General features: G+C 42.9%; 1 protein-coding gene across 1 annotated transcript in view; it reads right to left on the bottom strand.

Annotated features, from left to right (window-relative positions):
- Positions 1–17,457, bottom strand: part of ULK1 (unc-51 like autophagy activating kinase 1) — a 1,203,955-nt gene that overhangs the window by 263,487 nt on the left and 923,011 nt on the right. Inside the window, exons 18-19 of the mRNA XM_044068766.1 lie at positions 9,213–9,296; positions 7,030–7,286 (exon numbers count right to left, since the gene is read on the bottom strand). Coding sequence (XP_043924701.1) covers positions 7,030–7,286; positions 9,213–9,296 — 341 coding nt within the window. The remainder of the gene's footprint in view (positions 1–7,029; positions 7,287–9,212; positions 9,297–17,457) is intronic.

The following is a 17,457-nucleotide window of genomic DNA, read 5'->3' as shown; positions in this document are numbered from 1 at the left end:
CATGAAATGACATCTGAATAACTGCTCTCAGAGGACAGAGAATTTACAGATAAAATCCAGTGGCTTTATTTTACTCAAATAGGATAGGACTGCGTCTCTTGTAGCCTCAATACTTTTGGCCCAAAGTCCATGCAAATGTCATATGCAATGAGAGCATGGTCAAGCCTAGAAAATAACCATTTGTGTTTGCCATTAAAGCTCATCTGTTATTTACTGACACGCACATTCTGCTTCGCCAGCATCCCCAAACCTTCAGTTGTAAACAGTAACCCTGAGCAGACATAAACAAGACTTCCTAAATCTAAACTCCTTTATCACATTTATCACATAACACTAATAAACAAGCACAAAAAAAAAATTCAATACAGATACATAACTTAGTACTTTGCATTTTACTCATTCCCTGGTTCAATGAACTAACTGAATATCTGACGCAACTCAACAGGCAAAAAAGTACTGAAGAAATCTGACCATATGTCTGTCTTTATAACAACACGTAAACGAAAACATGTGGAAATATCTAGATGATGAGAGATGTAAGGTGGAGGTAGGATGGGAAGGGACTGAGTTCTGGAACTGGCCAGACACTGGACTCCGTCTGTGACTGTGATATCTGTCTTACTGCTACAGAAATGCAAATAAAAACATTCATGTTTCAACCAGCCATGGGTACCAATACAGATTTATGTTTCAGCCACTCTTGCACACCCCTGTAGATTCAGGCTTCAGTGTTTTGTACGAGTACAAACACAAATCTCATCCTTATATACTATACAACCCATCAAACTGGCATCTGACAGTTATACATACCAATACAGACCTACATCTCAGACATTTGAGTTACACACCACTGTATGTCCATCAATCATCCAGTCTTGCACACAAGTGTGACCAATATTTCTGTCAGCAATAAGTGCTAAAATATACTTTATTTACCAATACTCGGCCATTTCTCACTCAGCCTTACATAATTCAGATCCACAACTCGGCCAGCTTTACATTCCATTACAAACTGACATCTGAGTCAGTGTTATGTACAAAGATAACTAGATCAAAACTTCAGTCAGTATTAAACATCAGTGCAGACCTGTGCCCCACACATTCAGATAGGTTTTACCTCACTCAAACTCACATACTTGGGCACATCCATGTCTCAAGACAGTCTTACATGGCACTGCAGAAAACTATCTCAGACTTCTACGTCAATGCAGACCCACATCACCAAACCACATAAACTGGTGCAGGCACTTATCTTAGCTAGTCTTATATCTAAATGCAAACACATATAAGCTTTACACGTCAATACAGATCTGAGTTTCAGTCAACCAATACAGAACCATACCACTACCATTTTTTATTAATTTGTTAACCTGGTAAATTAACTGGTTCTCATGGACCTTTTTCAGCCTTAAACTAAACCAAATCACAGGCAAAGGTAAACACTACATATCTGGGTACGTTATTAAGGCTGCCAGTTAACCAGCATGTTTTTGGAATGCAAAGAAAACAGTACCATGAGAAAACCCACGATCAGGATTGAACCCTGAACCCTGGAGCTGGAAAAGCACACATCTTTACCACTAAGCAACTGTGCTGCCCTTCAGCAGAATTAGTTACCACAGTGAAACACACGTCAGCTTGTGTTGCACACTAGTGCAGACACATTTCAGTCAGCCCTACATGCCATTATGGATGCTCATCAGAGAAAGTCTGACACATCAGCACTGACCCAAGTCACAAGCCAGTCCTGTACATCAATGTAGGCCATGTTTGCCAGTCTTGTATAGCACTGCACACTGACTTCTCAGACAGTATTATGTTCCACTGCTAATGTGTGTCTGCCAGTCTTATTTAGCAATGAAGACCTGTGTCACAGCCAGCCTTACATACTAGTACAGACTCACTTTACACCCAGTCTGACATATCATATCAGTGCAGGAGGATTTAAATACAAACAAAATCAATGCCTTAGCCAGTGTTCCATAACAGTGCAAATCCAGTTTTCAGACAGTCTTATGTACCACTGTTGACTTTGTGTCCATTAGTTTTACAAAACAGTACAGTGGTAAATTTTAACCACTCTGAACATACCAACAAATTCTACAACTTATCAAGTCTTCCATTAGTGCAAACCCATCCCTCCTATGCAGACCCACATCTTAGACAGTGCTGCATAACACTGCCAACACATACCAGTGCATTTCCACACCTCAGCCAGTGCTACATAACAGTGCCAACACATACTAGTGCAGATACACATTTCAGCCAGTGCTACATAACACTGCCAACACATACCAGTGCAGACACACATCTCAGCCAGGGCTACATAACAGTGTGAACACATACCAGTTCAGACTCACATCTCAGCCAGTGCTACATAACACTGCCAACACATACCACCGGAGACTCAAACTTCAGCCAGTGCTACATACCAGAGCCAAGACATACCAGTGTAGACTCACATCTCAGCCAGTGCTACACACCAGTGCCAAGACATACCAGTGCAGATCCACACCTCAGCCAGTGCTACACAACAGTGCCAACACATACCAGTGCAGACCCACATCTCAGCCAGTGTTACATAATGGTGCCAACACATACCAGTGGAGACCCCCACCTCAGCCAGTGATACATACCACTGCCAACACCTCAGCCAGTGTTACATAACAGTGCCAACACATACCAGTACAGGCCCTCACCTCAGACAGTGATACACAACACTGCCAACACACACCATTGCAGACCCACACCTCAACCAGTGCTACATAGCACTGCCAACACATACCAGTGCAGACCAACACCTCAGACAGTGCTACATAAAACTGCCAACACATACCAGTGCAGACCAACAGTTCAGCCAGTGCTACACAACAGTGCCAACACATACCAGTGCAGACCCACATCTCGGCCAGTGCTACATAACACTGCCAACACAAACCAGTATAGACCAACATCTCAGCCAGTGCTTCACAACACTGCCAACACATACCAGTGCAGGCCAACATCTCAGCGAGTGCTACAGATCGCAGCCAAGACACACCAGTGAAGACTTGCATCTCAGCCAGTGCTACATACAGTGGCAAGACATACCAGTGCAGACCCACACCTCAGCCAGTGCTACATACCAGTGCAGACACATACCAGTGCAGACCCACACCTCAGCCAGTGCTACATAACACTGCCAACACATACCAGTGCAGACTCACATCTTAGCCAGTGCTACATAAGTGTCAACACATATCAGTGCAGACCCACATCTCAGCTAGTGCTACATAAAGTACAGTTGTGTACACTTACCATAAATGTAGATGTTCGGACAGCTCAGTATATGATGTCAGCTGCCAACGGTTGTAAAACTGATGTCAGAACATCAGATATAAAGGGAGGCAGCCGACACAATTTCCTCAGTCTTTCTTGCCGCGGACCCCGAAGTAGATGCAATTCACACTGGTGCCGGTCGGCCGTTTATCTTCTTTTTGCTTTCCGAGTACCAAGTTGAAGACGCCTTCAGATAAGTACCCCATTGGGGATCCTCTTTTTTTGCTTTAACGAATGTCAGATAAAGTTAATAACCGTCTTGCCTGTGGAAAACAGATTCCGCACTGTGACTTTCATTCCTATTGTATAACTTGTTTGGGCCTTGAGCATAATGTCCCTAACTGCGATCTCTGTGCTTCCTTTAACCCGCGTACCATACGCTGCCAACACATACCAATGCAGACACACATCTTGGCCAGAGCTACATAACAGTGCCAACACATACCAGTGCAACACATACCAGTGCAGACCCACACCTGAGCCAGTGCTACATTAAACTGCCAACACATACCAGTGCAGACCCACATTTCGGCCAGTGCTACAAAACACTGTTGACACATACCAGTGCAGTCCCACATCTCAGCCAGTGCTACATAACACTGCCATCATGTCAGTGCAGGCCCAGATCTCAGTCAGTGCTACATAACAGTGACAACACATACCAGTGCAGACCCACAGCTCAGCCAGTGCTACATAACTGTGCCAACACATACCAGTGCAGACCCACATCTCGGCCAGTGCTACATAACAATGCCAACACATACCAGTGCAGGCCCACACCTTGGCCAGTGCTACACAGTGCCAACACATACCAGTGCAGACCCACATCTCAGCCAGTGCTACATAACAGTGCAGACCTGCACATCAGCCAGTGCTATGCTATGTAACACTGCCAACACAAACCAATGCAGACCCACACCTCAACCAGTGCTACTCAACAGTGCCAACACATACCAGTGCAGAGCCACACCTCAGCCAGTGCTACTCAACACTGCCAACACATACCAGTGCACAGCCACACCTCAGCCAGTGCTACATAACACTACCATCACATCAGTGCAGACCCACATCTCAGCCAGTGCTACATAACAGTGACAACACATACCAGTGCAGACCCACATCTCAGCCAGTGCTACATAACAGTGACAACACATATCAGTGCAGATCCACATCTCAGCCAGTGCTACATAACATTGTCAACACATACCAGTGCAGACCTACATTCTGGCCAGTGTTGCATAACAGTGCCAACACATAGTAATGCAGACCAACCCCTCAGCCAGTGCTACATAACACTGCCAACACATACCAGTGCAGATCCACATTTCTGCCAGTGCTACATAACACTGTTGACACATACCAGTACAGCCCACATCTCAGCCAGTTCTACAGAACACTGCCATCATGTCAGTGCAGACCCGCATCTCAGACAGTGCTACATAATAGTGACAACATATACCAGTGCAGACCCACATCTCAGTCAGTGCTACATAACAATGATAACACATACCAGTGCAGGCCCATGCCTCAGCCAGTGCTACACAACAGTGTCAACACATACGAGTGCAGACCTACACCTCAGCCAGTGTTATGTAACACTGGCAACACATACCAGTGCAGACCCACATCTCAGCCAGTGCAACATAACAGTAACAACACATACCAGTGCAAACCCACATCTCAGCCAGTTCTAAATAACAGTGCAAACACATACCAGTGCACATCCACACCTCAGCCAGTGCTACATAACACTGCCAACATATACCTGTGCAGACCTACATCTCAGCCAGTGCTACACAACACTGCCATCATGTTAGTGCAGGCCCACATCTCAGTCAGTGCTACATAACAGTGACAACACATACCAGTGCAGACCCACATCTCAGCCGGTGCTACATAACAGTGCCAACGCATACCAGTGCAGACTCCCACCTCAGCCAGTGCTACATAACACTGCCAATACATACCAGTGCAGACCCACACCTCAGCCAGTGCTACATAACACTGCCAACACATACCAGGGCAGACCCACACCTCAGCCAGTGCTACATAACACTGCTGATATACGTCAGTGCTGACCCTCATCTCAGCAGGTGCAGCTTAATACTGCTGACACATGTCAGTGAAGACTCGCGTCTCAGCCAGTGCTAAATAACACTGTTGACACATATCAGTGCAGCCAGTAAGATTACTTGACACGTCATTCCTGACCCACATCTCAGACAGTGCTACATAACACTGCTGGCAAGTCTAATATTTGTGTATCACTAAACAGCCATGCCTCAGTCAGTTTTGCAGACAAATGCAATATTTCCTTATGGAACAAGGGAGTAGTAATATGTGCATCCCAAATGACCAGAAGCCAGAATCACAGCAATCAGAAATGGGTTGATCTGCGGCATTTACCTGCTCATATTGCATGCTTTTTACAAGCAAAGCATCACAGCAAGAAGCTTAACCTTTACTAAGTGGGCATTTTCTACTTAAAAATCACAAGACTGAAGCTATCATATCCATGGCTCACTCTGTAGTGGCAAAGGGCTAGGGGTGAGTGAAGGGGTGGTACACAGTGCTAGAGCCTCAGAAGCACACGCTGCATATATCTGTAGCAGAACCAACAGACACTTCTAAAGAAGGGAATCCTTTTGTGTAAGCCTGTACCTTTCTCATACTAGTTAAGACAGTTTGGTGATGTCACTAACCCTGACAGAATGAACTGTATGACACTGGGGTTTCCAGGGCTTCCCTGAAACTAAAATATACTCTACTAATAGAGAGTCAGTGCTCTGTGGATTTAGAAAAATCTTTGCAGCCAGTCTGCTGGAGCCATGGCTGGGGTCTATATATGCTAACAGCAACATAAATTCAAGAAAGGGTCAAATAGCACACCATCTTATGGACAATTTTCCTTTCCCAAAGGGATAAATGTGGATCTTGCTGGTTGTTACTGACACTGAGAGAGGCTGGACACAGCTACAAAGTGTCACTATTAACAAGATGTCACAATGTCAAAGCCTCCAGTAGAATGGGGAAAATGAGAATGAAAACATCTGCAGACAGCAGATGAAAAGGTTCTGACTTGTAATATTCCTGATGGCATCTCTGTCTGTATCTTCCGATATTACCTAGAACTCTAGCCTCAGCATCTAAAAAGGGAAATTTAGGGATGACATGGTGGGAGTTTTAAGTGTGACCATGTTGCTGCAAGAATCACGAGAGCCTCTGAATGCAACTTCCTTCCAAGCAACCCAAGAAAAGGGAAAACTTTTCACTGTTGTTTCAACCACGTCAGCAACAACCTGTAAGAATGTTCTCTAAATACGGTGCTTTTACAATATTCACACACACACACAGCACTGAGAGATGCAGTTATGCAGTCTACTTCACAGTAACCCATCTTCAATTCTGTAATATGCTAACTAACAAACTGCTATGAATGCAGTTAAATGCAATCATTTTACTGAATATTCTGCATTCAGTACCATAATTACAAAGAAATACAATAAAAATCCACTTAATCAGGATGTAAACGTATAATAAAGCTTTAGGTTTTTTTTTTTTCAGTGAATATCTTTTAACACATTTCAGTCATTTTAGAAAATAGCCCTAGGCAGTGCTGAGTCAGCTGACAGCAAGATGCCATTTTATACCTCATTACTAACAATAATGATGTTACTATGACATGGAAATGCCTTCCACTCCATGACTTACCTTTGTTGGAGAGCCTACTATTGTAGGTAAGGGACTCCTCTGTAAGAAATCAGATAGCTTTGGAGAGGACCTCATTTGTCTGGGTGGATGTAAGCTATGCACTGTCTGAATGCCCTGAGCATGTGAATATGTTGTAACCACGGGATCTGAGTGTTGTTTCTTGATCTTCTGTCTGCACTGATATGATTCTGGCAAGTTGGGGGCACTATGAAGACGGGAGCCCAGACCACGGGGGCTCTGTTCAGATACTGCTACACCTAAAGAAAACAAACACAAACACACATAAAGATGCTTACTTCCCTGTAACAAGCATCTGAATAGCTGTCACGTGGATAGCTGTGTATAATTCACATTAGCACATGAAGCAGCATATTGTATTAAGCATAATCAACCACAGTTAGTCTACAAACAAGAATATTGATTCATATTTAACAGCTTTGCACCTAATGATCATGTTCTGGAACATAATAAATACTAAAATACATCCTGAAAAGAGTTTGGAAATCTTGATATGGAAACCCTAAAGAAAGCTTCACATATAAGAGGAGGCCAACTATGTTCTATTTGGCATGAAGGTTCACAGAGAAACCACCTGCCTCTGGCCCTAGTAATTTGAGCACATTAGTGGTATGACAGAGGACTCAACAGCTGCAAACCAGCTCTCCTTTTCCAAGAGGGGGATAAAAGACAGGGAAATGCCACATCAAACAAGCATAGTTATGAGCAAGGAAGGTTATGGGGGAGCACATCACATACAGCTTAGTATGTAAACATACAAGAAGAGTACATGCTTGCATTATAGGTACAACACATTAAATGCTTCTCCAGTCTAGGGGAGGAGAAATTAAGGCATAATCAACCAATAGTCTTTGGCTTGTGGAATCTCTAAGGATGAAAGAGAGAAGTTTAGTGTCAACAGGGACAACTAAAACCTTCTCGCTCTGCCTGATCTTGTCAGCATGCCTTAATTATGCACAGCTGACATGGAGGAGAGGTCTTCGTTTCAAAAAGAACGTTCAACTGAGTCTAAGGTGCTAGGCTAACACACTGTAGTGGTCATCAACATTGCTAACCAGTTACAGATATTTAACTACAACTGCACCTGGCACGTGTCCCCATGCAAACAGTGGGATACAACATGCAATGAACAGACAATGGGTGCAGTCACAGTATCTGAAATATATGGAAATGCAGATTGCAACAGAAGGTCACTACATAAGCAAAATTTACGAGGAGGGATGGCACATTCAAAGGTCTGTGTCAAAATGTCTGTAAAGCAAAGGAATTTTTTATACTCACCACCTGTTTGGGAAGCAGATACATTTTGACTATAACAATTTTTTTACAGCACTGCATTTCAGCAGGTCTTGCTTGCATTGCATACTTTGTCTGATGGGTATACTAGAATATCAAAATAATAACATCATTCAAGAAGCATGGTGGCAATATACTGCTTAAACATCTGCACTAAATTGTCCACGTATGCTATTTTATATTTACCCTTGACCTTTGTGGCCCATGTCATGACTGAAAAGGGTATGAGAAGAACCGGTTCACTTACTGAACAAGTTAAATTAAATTTATTTAATGAAAATAAATCAATAGAATAGAATAAATTAGTCCCTAAAGGACACCCTGTAAGCACTGGACAATTTTGAAAGTTTGTAGCTTAATTTGCAACTGTTCAGAAACATAAAACATACTTAAAAGTGAAATCAATTTGAACTATACTGTCCTAAAATGGGATAGGACAGAAAAGGGTTTAGTTAAAAAAAAATCCCTGAAATGAACTCTCAACACCTGTAGAGGTGCTTCATCTTTTATGACTTGCATGTTTTACGTTTCTCAAGGGAGCACATTTGTTGTACAGAACAGTTAGCTCTTCTGTAGTCAGCATAACATTCTTCTGGGTCCACAGAACAGAATATCATTACCCAGTTAACAGAGCTTGGGAAGCCTGCTGGTTGCATAAACAGATTCAGGAACATCATCCTGCAATAACTGAGAACCTGATGCAGCACAGATTATTTAGACCCAAACAGGAATACCAGAAATTTAAGACATTAACTTTGCTCTTGGCATATATCAACCAAGGATCACAAGTACATTTTGTGCATACTTGCATGAAAACACAGGAAAGAAGGAAAAATGAATTACTTTTCCATTAATAAGCCTCACCGTACCAGAAACCAAAGTCCTTCCTCTTGCATCAACTCCGAAAGGAGAGGTACTGAAGTCCTGCCCTGGCTGCTCTGGAATAGTGCCAACTTCAAAGGGAAAAGGGAAAATAGAAAAGGTAGTCCTGTGATTAAATTTCTCTTGCAATCTATAAATCTGAACAATATTTCAAACACATACTTAATTACATCAACCAGTTCCATGAATCAGAATACTTCAGTTGTGCAAGAACTTACCATAACAGAAGATGTCCTCCTGATCACCGTTGCAGTATTCCAAACTGCTTGTTTACCTTGTCAAATAACCTGGACATCCATTTGGGGTACCAAAGCCAATATCTTCCATACAACCATGCATCCAATGCATGACCTAAGCCTGTGGTCTTAAGGGTACATAAACAGATATATGAGCAAAAATCCTCAGATTATATCCAAGCCAGTAAGACTGCAAAGGCCTATGAAACAAAATAATCTGGTTAGCTAAGCAAGGAGAAGCAAAACAAGTGTGGTCTCCTTGGTCCATGAAGAAAAGGAAGGGGGAAAAACAGAGAAGGAGAAGGTAGGATGGGAAAGACTACTGCAACAGTGATCAGTAGGACGTCTACTGTTATGGTGAGCTATTACACAGCTGTACTATGGCCTTCCTTAGATCACTGTTGCAGTATTCCAAACTGTTGGGTGATTCCCAAAGCTTATGAAGAGTGAAGTGTGGTTGGATGACAAATTGGAGAACTGTTCAGTAACCCAAACAGGATTACATGGTTAAGGTGGCTCTGGACTTAGAAGAAGCATCCACTCTGTAATGTTTGGCAAATGGATACACAGAAGACCAAGTGGCTGCCTCTAGTACTGTTTTAGAGTCATGCCCCTTGTAAAAGGCTCCAGATGAGGCCATTGCTCTAGCAAAATGTGCCTTTGCAGGAGAAGGTAAGGATTTGCCAAGCTGAGTATAGCAAAAGGTAATGGATTTAGAAATCCAGTTAGCAATATTTTGCTTAGAAACTGGGCTCCCTAGCTTGACATCCTGGAAAAAGAAGCAGTTGTTCTGACTTGCAAACACCTTTAGTCTTATCCAGGTAGAATCGGAGTGGTCTATGCACATCAAGAGAATGCTGAATCCTTTCTCCCTTGTTTTGTGGATTAGGGAAGAAGATGGGAAGACTTAACTGACAGAGAGTTCATTTACCACTTAAGGCATAAAGGAGGGACTGGCCCTCAAAGACACGCTATCCTTATGAAAAAAAGGAAGGAAGGGGTTACCATAAGGACCTATAGTTTGGAGACTCATCTGGCTGAGGTGAGAGTTATCAGCAGAATGGTTTTCCAAGTACAGAATCTGAGAGAGGCAGAGGCTGCTGGATGGAAAGAAGGGAGAGTGAGTTTTTCCAGCAAACAAATGAGGTTTCAAGCAGGCAGGATACCCTTCCTTAGAAGTTTCAGGTGAAGTGCACATTTTAAGAACTGTTTTACCTCTTATCTGTCCAGAAGAGGGGGATCCCGAGGTGGGCAAGTAGATGTGCCTGAAATGTGTGTCTTAACAGATGAATATGCTAGGCCAATTAGCCTGCAAAGGGTCATGTTTTTTAGCCAGAACACCAGACAGTAATTATTTTCTATTTTGCTATGTAAGATTTCCTGAGAGTATGATTCCTTGCCCCATGGAGAACCTTCAACACATACTCAGAAAACTGTCTAAAAGGGGATCAGAATCCAATCATCTATATGGCCAGTTTGAGAGGTGACAGGTTGGGATAAAGTAACAAACCATTCTGTCATGTGAGCAAGTCCACTGTGGAGAGTAGCTTCTGCTGATGGCCCGTCGCTAGGTGGAAGACAAGGGGAAACAAATGCTGTCCTGGCCTACAGGGAGTCACCGGTAAGACCTTTGGGTATTCTGTCTGGATCTGTATTAAGACTCTGTGGAGAACAGGAAGTGGAGGAAAGTTATATAAAAAAAAAAAAAACACTGTCCAAGGAAAAGACATTGCGAAGACAAGTAGATCCTGGTACATAAGTGCTCAAGTTGTTTGTTTTCAGTGGAGGCGAACAGATCTCTGGCACCCCCCATTTATAGACTATATCTAGGAAGACCCCTGTTCAGCATCCATTAGTGGGCATATTTCCTTGATCTACTTAGAAAATCTGCCAGGCCATTGTCCTGTGAGGGAATGTACATTGCTTGGAGAGACAGGTTTGCCTTTGTTGCCTGCTCCCATGCCAAAAGAGCCAATCTGCATTTTCCTCTACCTTAGGAAAAATTCTCTGGACTCTACTTGGGGTATAAAAATAACTATGTAAACATTTCCAAGCGAAAATCCTAAATCTTCTAGATTTTGTTGCATATTTGGGAGACAAACATATATCTCCCCATGCACTGCTTTTCCAATCTCCATTCTCAATCCTTTCTAACCTTCTCTGACTGATTCTTATAGTTAACATGCAATATATTCCATGCTCTACTAATTATTCCTTTTTTTCACAGCAGCTTCTGTTCTAGATTCTACTAAAAACTCTACCAGTGCTAGTCTTTCGTTTAGGACCCCCTATTTCTTTCTCTTTGCCTATACTCTGATATCAATCCTTGACAGGGAAGGCAATCTCCAACATGCAGTCCAAATAAATTCTTGGCATCTTCCCATTCTATTACCTTTCCCTCTTTAGGCACTTGCTCCCAATACCTTGGTTCCTTTCCCAGTTTTCACCAATAAATTCCAGTCCCCTCTTGCCTATTGTTTGTATTCCTAGTTGCAAGTCATTCCTATCGGTAGAATCTCCTTTCTCCATTCCAATGTCAGCTTAGCTCTTAGAATACTTTCTGCTTCTTTATAAACATAATATTCTGTAAGGCTATTGCTATTCTCCTTAAAGGTCTGCAGCCAAAACCACAGTCTCCTTGTTTCTTGAGCTTCCCCCGGTTTAATTATCATTCCTTTCCACTTTGAATTATACGTTTCTGTTTGTGCTATATATAGCAGCCTTAACTGTGTAGATCTGAGATACCTCTTCAAATTGGGCAATCTCAATCCACCTTGTTCTATTGGAAGAATCAGCTTATCCTACTTGAATCTTGCTGTCTTCTGTTCCCAGATAAAATCCTTCAGCTCTTTATTAACTGCTATCCACAACTTCTCCTCTGGTTGATAAAAATATGCCTGACCTGTGTATTAGACTACAGCGACTAAAACATTTCAACTACTTGTATCTTACTATCTATATCCATATAACAGAGTTTCCAATTTCTCAGTTTTTGTATTATCTTTTCTTTAGTCTCCTCCTACGTACCCTTAGCTGCCACACTGGAATATTTTTTAATCCATACTCCTAAATAATTCATTTTAACATGTCCCCAAAAATATGGATTTTGCTGAACCAATTGTGGGTACACAATTACTACTACTGCCTTTATTTTAGCTTCATTAATTTTGTACCCCCAAAAGACTGAAACTGTCTCAAAATGTTCTACAACACTGTTATGTCCTTTTCTGGTTTTATCAGGTATAAAATAATGTCATCTGCAAATACAAGACAGCTTTTCTTGACTACCATACCATTTATATCCTTGAATTTCTGAGTCCCTTATTTTCTTTGCCAATGGTTCTAAATATAAAGCAAACAACAAAGGAGAAACAGGACACCCTTGCCTGGTTCCTCTGCTCAAGCATAAATTATAAGAGAGGAACCCATGCACTTTAATTTTCACCTCCGATCCCTCATATATCCTCTTAATCAACCTTATACATTTATCAGGGAACGCAAATGCTTTCATTGCCCTGCTCATAAAATCCCAGATTACTTATTTTTATTTATTTATTACAGTTTGATGACCGGGATAGTCCACTGGGCCTGGAAGAGCCCGTTTTCAGTGGAGGCCTGGGGAGAAAAGCTCCACAGGATATTGACAATTTTACAACAGTTATACAAAAGTAAATAAAGTAGTAGAACAGTGAAAAATACAGAGATAAAATCCAATTTGTTAAAAAAAAGTCATAACATTTCTAATTCTAGGTAATAATTTACAAAAGTGAGATTCATGTAGTCTAAACATATTAAAAGTAAACATTTCAGATGAAAAAAAACATGCAAGTAAAACATTTATGTACAGGTACAAAAACAAGTTTTTATTTGGAAGTTAGACATATGAGGAGAGGACAGAGAGAAGAAAGTGAGGTGGGAGAGGTAAAAGGTGGTATTTAGTGGAGAAAGGAAGTGGGTTGGGGGGATGTTTATGAGGTGTAGGGTAGGAGAGGAAGTAGAGGCAAAGGGTAAGACAGCACAGTGATAGAAGGTTGAGATATATAGTGCATGGGAGATGGTGTTAAAGAGTTTATGTGGCAGGGGTACAGGAACATTCCCACTTGGAAAGGTGAGACTGGAGAAGAGTTTTGAAGTTTGAATGGCTATGAGTATTTCAAAGGGTGGTAGGGAGAGAATTCCAGAGTTTAGCTAGGGAGCAGGATAATAGCAGGTGGCCAAGGGGTCGACGAGGCTTATTTATGTTTAGAAGATTGTGGTTTTCTGATCTTAGAGAGCGGTTGGGAATGTAGGGGGTTAAAGAGATGGACAGAGAAGGACAACTAGAAGGTTTGAATATGAGTTTGTGAGCGGTAGTAAGTCTAAGGAGTTTGAGGTAGTTAGGAAGTTCAAACCATTTCAGGGAGTGGAGAGAGAGACAGTGATGCGATGAGTTTCTGGAGTTGGTGGCAAATTTGGAGATTTTATTGTAAGAGGCTTCCAGCGGGCCTGTAAGTCTAGCTGAAGATTAGTGAATGGGGGGGGGGGCCGTACATAAGACAGGGAAAAAGGTAAGTAGAGGTAAGAGTGTGTCTGGTGGAGGGGGGTAAGGTAATGACTGTGCCTATACAGGAGACAGTACAGTTGTGTATAATTAAACTAAATGTAGATGTTCAAGTGTATTCACTATTGTAGTCATCACATTTGGGTTATCTTCCTGCAGGTAGCCCTCAGCTGGCCTGAATACCAGAGTCTTGGATTCCTGTGACAGATGTCATCTCTTCTTCCATAACGTCAGGTCGTCAGGGGTATAAAACATGCAGCCGACGCCATTACATCAGTTTTTCTTGCCCCAGATGTCAGGTACTCCCACAAAGAGAAACAATTGTATGTTATGGTACCCCTCCAACAAAAAACAAATACACCAGAAAGCTTAAATACACCAAACAAGAAGGAAAGGTAGAGTCAAGAGATGTCAGCGGGCTGGAGGGAGGGTAACCAGGACTGCAACAGTGAATACACTCGAACATCTACATTTATGGTAAGTGTACACAACTGTACTATGTTCTTCGTGTTTCACTGCTGCAGTCATCACATTTGGGTTGATTCCCAAAGCTAAGGAAGGGACGAGGAATTAGAGAGCATTAGGGCCAGCTATTAAGCCCTGCAAGACTGCAGTGGCAAAACCAGCTCTGGATTTAGAAAAAATAGGCATGTGGTAATGCTTGGTGAAGGTATGCACAGAGCTAAAGGTAGCAGCTTCTAGGATGTCCCTGGTAGGGACACCTCTAAGAAAGACTGTAGAGGTAGATGCGGCCCTGGTGGAATGTGAACTTATCCCCTGTGGGGTAGGTTTTCCATGGTGCTTATAGCAGAAATGAATGCAATGGGCTATCCATTTGGAAATTGTTTGCTTTGAAATGACCTTCCCCTCTGCCCCTGCAGCAAAGCCAACTAGCAGCTGTTCAGATTTTCTGAGAGGCTTAGTCCTGTCCAAATAAAATCTAAGTTGTCTGTGCATGTCTAAAGAGTGCAGTATTCATTCTCCTTTGTTTTGTGGATTTGGGAAAAAGGTAGACAAATGAATGGACTGATTAAGGGCCACACTAGACACCACCTTGGGCATAAAGGAAGGATTGGTCCTGTGGGAAACCCTGTCCGCATGGAAAATAATGAAAGGCTCCATTGCCATGAGGGCCTGTAATTCAGACACTCTTCTTGCTGAAGTGATGGCTAGACGGAAGGCTGTTTTCCGAGAAAGGAATTTCAACTCTGCAGTTGCAGCTGGCTCAAAAGGAGGGAGAGTGAGCTTTTCCAATACAAAGTTAAGGTCCCAGGCTGGAGTAGGGGTTCTCCTGGGGGGTCTCAAATTTTTGGCCCCTCTGAGGTATTGCTTTAGCCGGGGGTGAGAGAAGAGGAGAGGTTCAGTATTATAATGTGCTGAAATGGCAGAGGCATGAATTTTAATTGACGAGAAGGATAGGCCCTTGTGGAGCATTTCTGTTAAGTACTGAAGAATATGAGGTAAGCTGGGCACCATTGTGCCCATCCCCTGAGTCTGGCTCCAGGAATAGTATCTTTTCCACTTTTCAGCATAGGATTTTCTAGTACTAGGCCTCCTTGCCTCCAGAACGACATCTAGCACCTGCTTACTGAGGGTATGCTATTGGAGAGCTCAAGGAATTAGCCAGGCTGCAAGGTTCAGGGATTGAAGATGAGGGTGCAGAATCTGGCCCTCCTGCTGGGACAGCAGAGAAGGGGTATGAGGCAGGTGTCATGGTTCCAGCAGTGTCATACTGCGCAAGAGGGGGTACCAGTGCTGGCGTGGCCAGTCTGGTGCAATCAGTATTGTCTTTGGTTTGTCCTGTTTGAGCTTTAGCAGAACCTTTGAGAGGAGAGGCAGAGAGGGAAAGGCATAAACTGAGAGGCTTTCCCAGGTAAAGGACAGGGCATCCACTTTCCAAGCTTGACTGTGGGAAGTCCTTGTGCAGAATTTGTCCAATTGGCAGTTCTGAGGAAAGGCAAACAGGTCTGTCTCTGGAGTCCCCCATTTATTCCTCAAAAGGTTGAATATTTTTGGTTCCAGTTTCCACTCGTGTGGGTCCATGAAATTTCTGCTTAGGTCATCTGCCAGTGAATTTAGCTTGTCTGGCAGGAATTGAGCTTGTAGGTGCACTTGGTAGCTCAAGGCTGTGTTCCATAGAGCCATGGCTAGTCTGCAGAGAGGGTACGAGTGGGTTCCCCTCTGCTTGTTTATGTACCACATAACTGTGGTGTTGTCTGTCTTTACTAATAATTGTCCTGAAAGAAAGTGGTCCTTGAAGGCTGTCAGGGAATTCTGTACAGCTAACATTTCTTTTTGGTTGATATGCAGGTGCATCTGTCTCGGGTTCCATTTGCCCTGAATGCACTGCCCTGCCATGTGAGCCCCCCCATGCATAGTCTGATGCGTCTGTTAGGGTTTGGGCGGCAGGGGATAGTGTGAAAGGGAGCCGCTTGTTGTGGTAGCAGGCCTCTGCCCACCAAAGGAACTCTGTCTTTATACAAGGAATGATAGGAATCATTGATTCCAGGTCCTGAGAATGTTGACACCATAGGCTTTTTAGATACCATTGTAGTTTCCTCATATGCAGTCTTGCATATGGAATTAGTAAATTGCAAGAGGCCATGAACCCCAGGGCTTGCAGAATTTTCCTTGCAGATAGCTGGATCTTTGTGGCCAGTAGTTTGAAGTAGGTTGTCAAATAAACTTGTTTCTCTGGAGTGAGGAAAGCCATCTGGGAAGTTGTATTCAAGCTTGCGCCAGGAATACAATTTGCTGGCAGGGTACTAGGTGAGATTTCTTTTCATTTATGGTGTACCCCAGTGAGTTTAGAAGTTTATTTACGAATGCCAGATGTTTTAATAACAATTCCTGACTTTCTGCCTGACTCAGACAATCGTCCAAGTATGGGTATATTTGAATATTTCTCTGCCTGCAAAATGCAATGGCTGGAGCTAGACACTTTGTGAATACCCTGGGCGCAGTAGATAAGCCAATGGGAAGTGCAGAGAACGGATAGTGCATGGAGCCTGCCCTGAAGCATAGGTATTTCCTGCAAGATTCCCTTATTGGAATGTGCAGGTAAGTTTCCTTTAAGTCAAAGGTTGCCAACCAGGCATCTTTGCCTAGCATAGGAAGCAGCTGTTGAAGTGTTAGCATCTTGAATTTTGGGATTACCAAAAAAGTGCTTTGAATAGAGAAGTCCAGAATAGGATGCCAGGAACTATCTTTTCTGGGTACCAGGAAAAGTCTTGAATAAAAACCTTGTCTCTTTTCTTCTGCTGGGACAGGTTGAGTAGCCATGATACTTAGAAGAGAGAAAACCTGCTGTTGAGCCTCTACCCACTAATTTGGGGGTAGGTCTGGCCAACCGTTTGGGGTTGGTGGGGTGTGGAAGTGGAATCTGTATCCTTGGGAAACTATATTCAAAACCCATTTGTCCTAGGTAATGAGTTCCCAGTTTTTTTGCATGTACAG

Source organism: Protopterus annectens, chromosome 4.part0, assembly GCF_019279795.1.
Source record: "Protopterus annectens isolate FY-2018-M chromosome 4.part0, PAN1.0, whole genome shotgun sequence".
In the NCBI taxonomy this organism is placed as follows: Eukaryota; Metazoa; Chordata; order Ceratodontiformes; family Protopteridae; genus Protopterus; species Protopterus annectens.
This window is presented reverse-complemented; position numbering and strand designations above follow the sequence as displayed.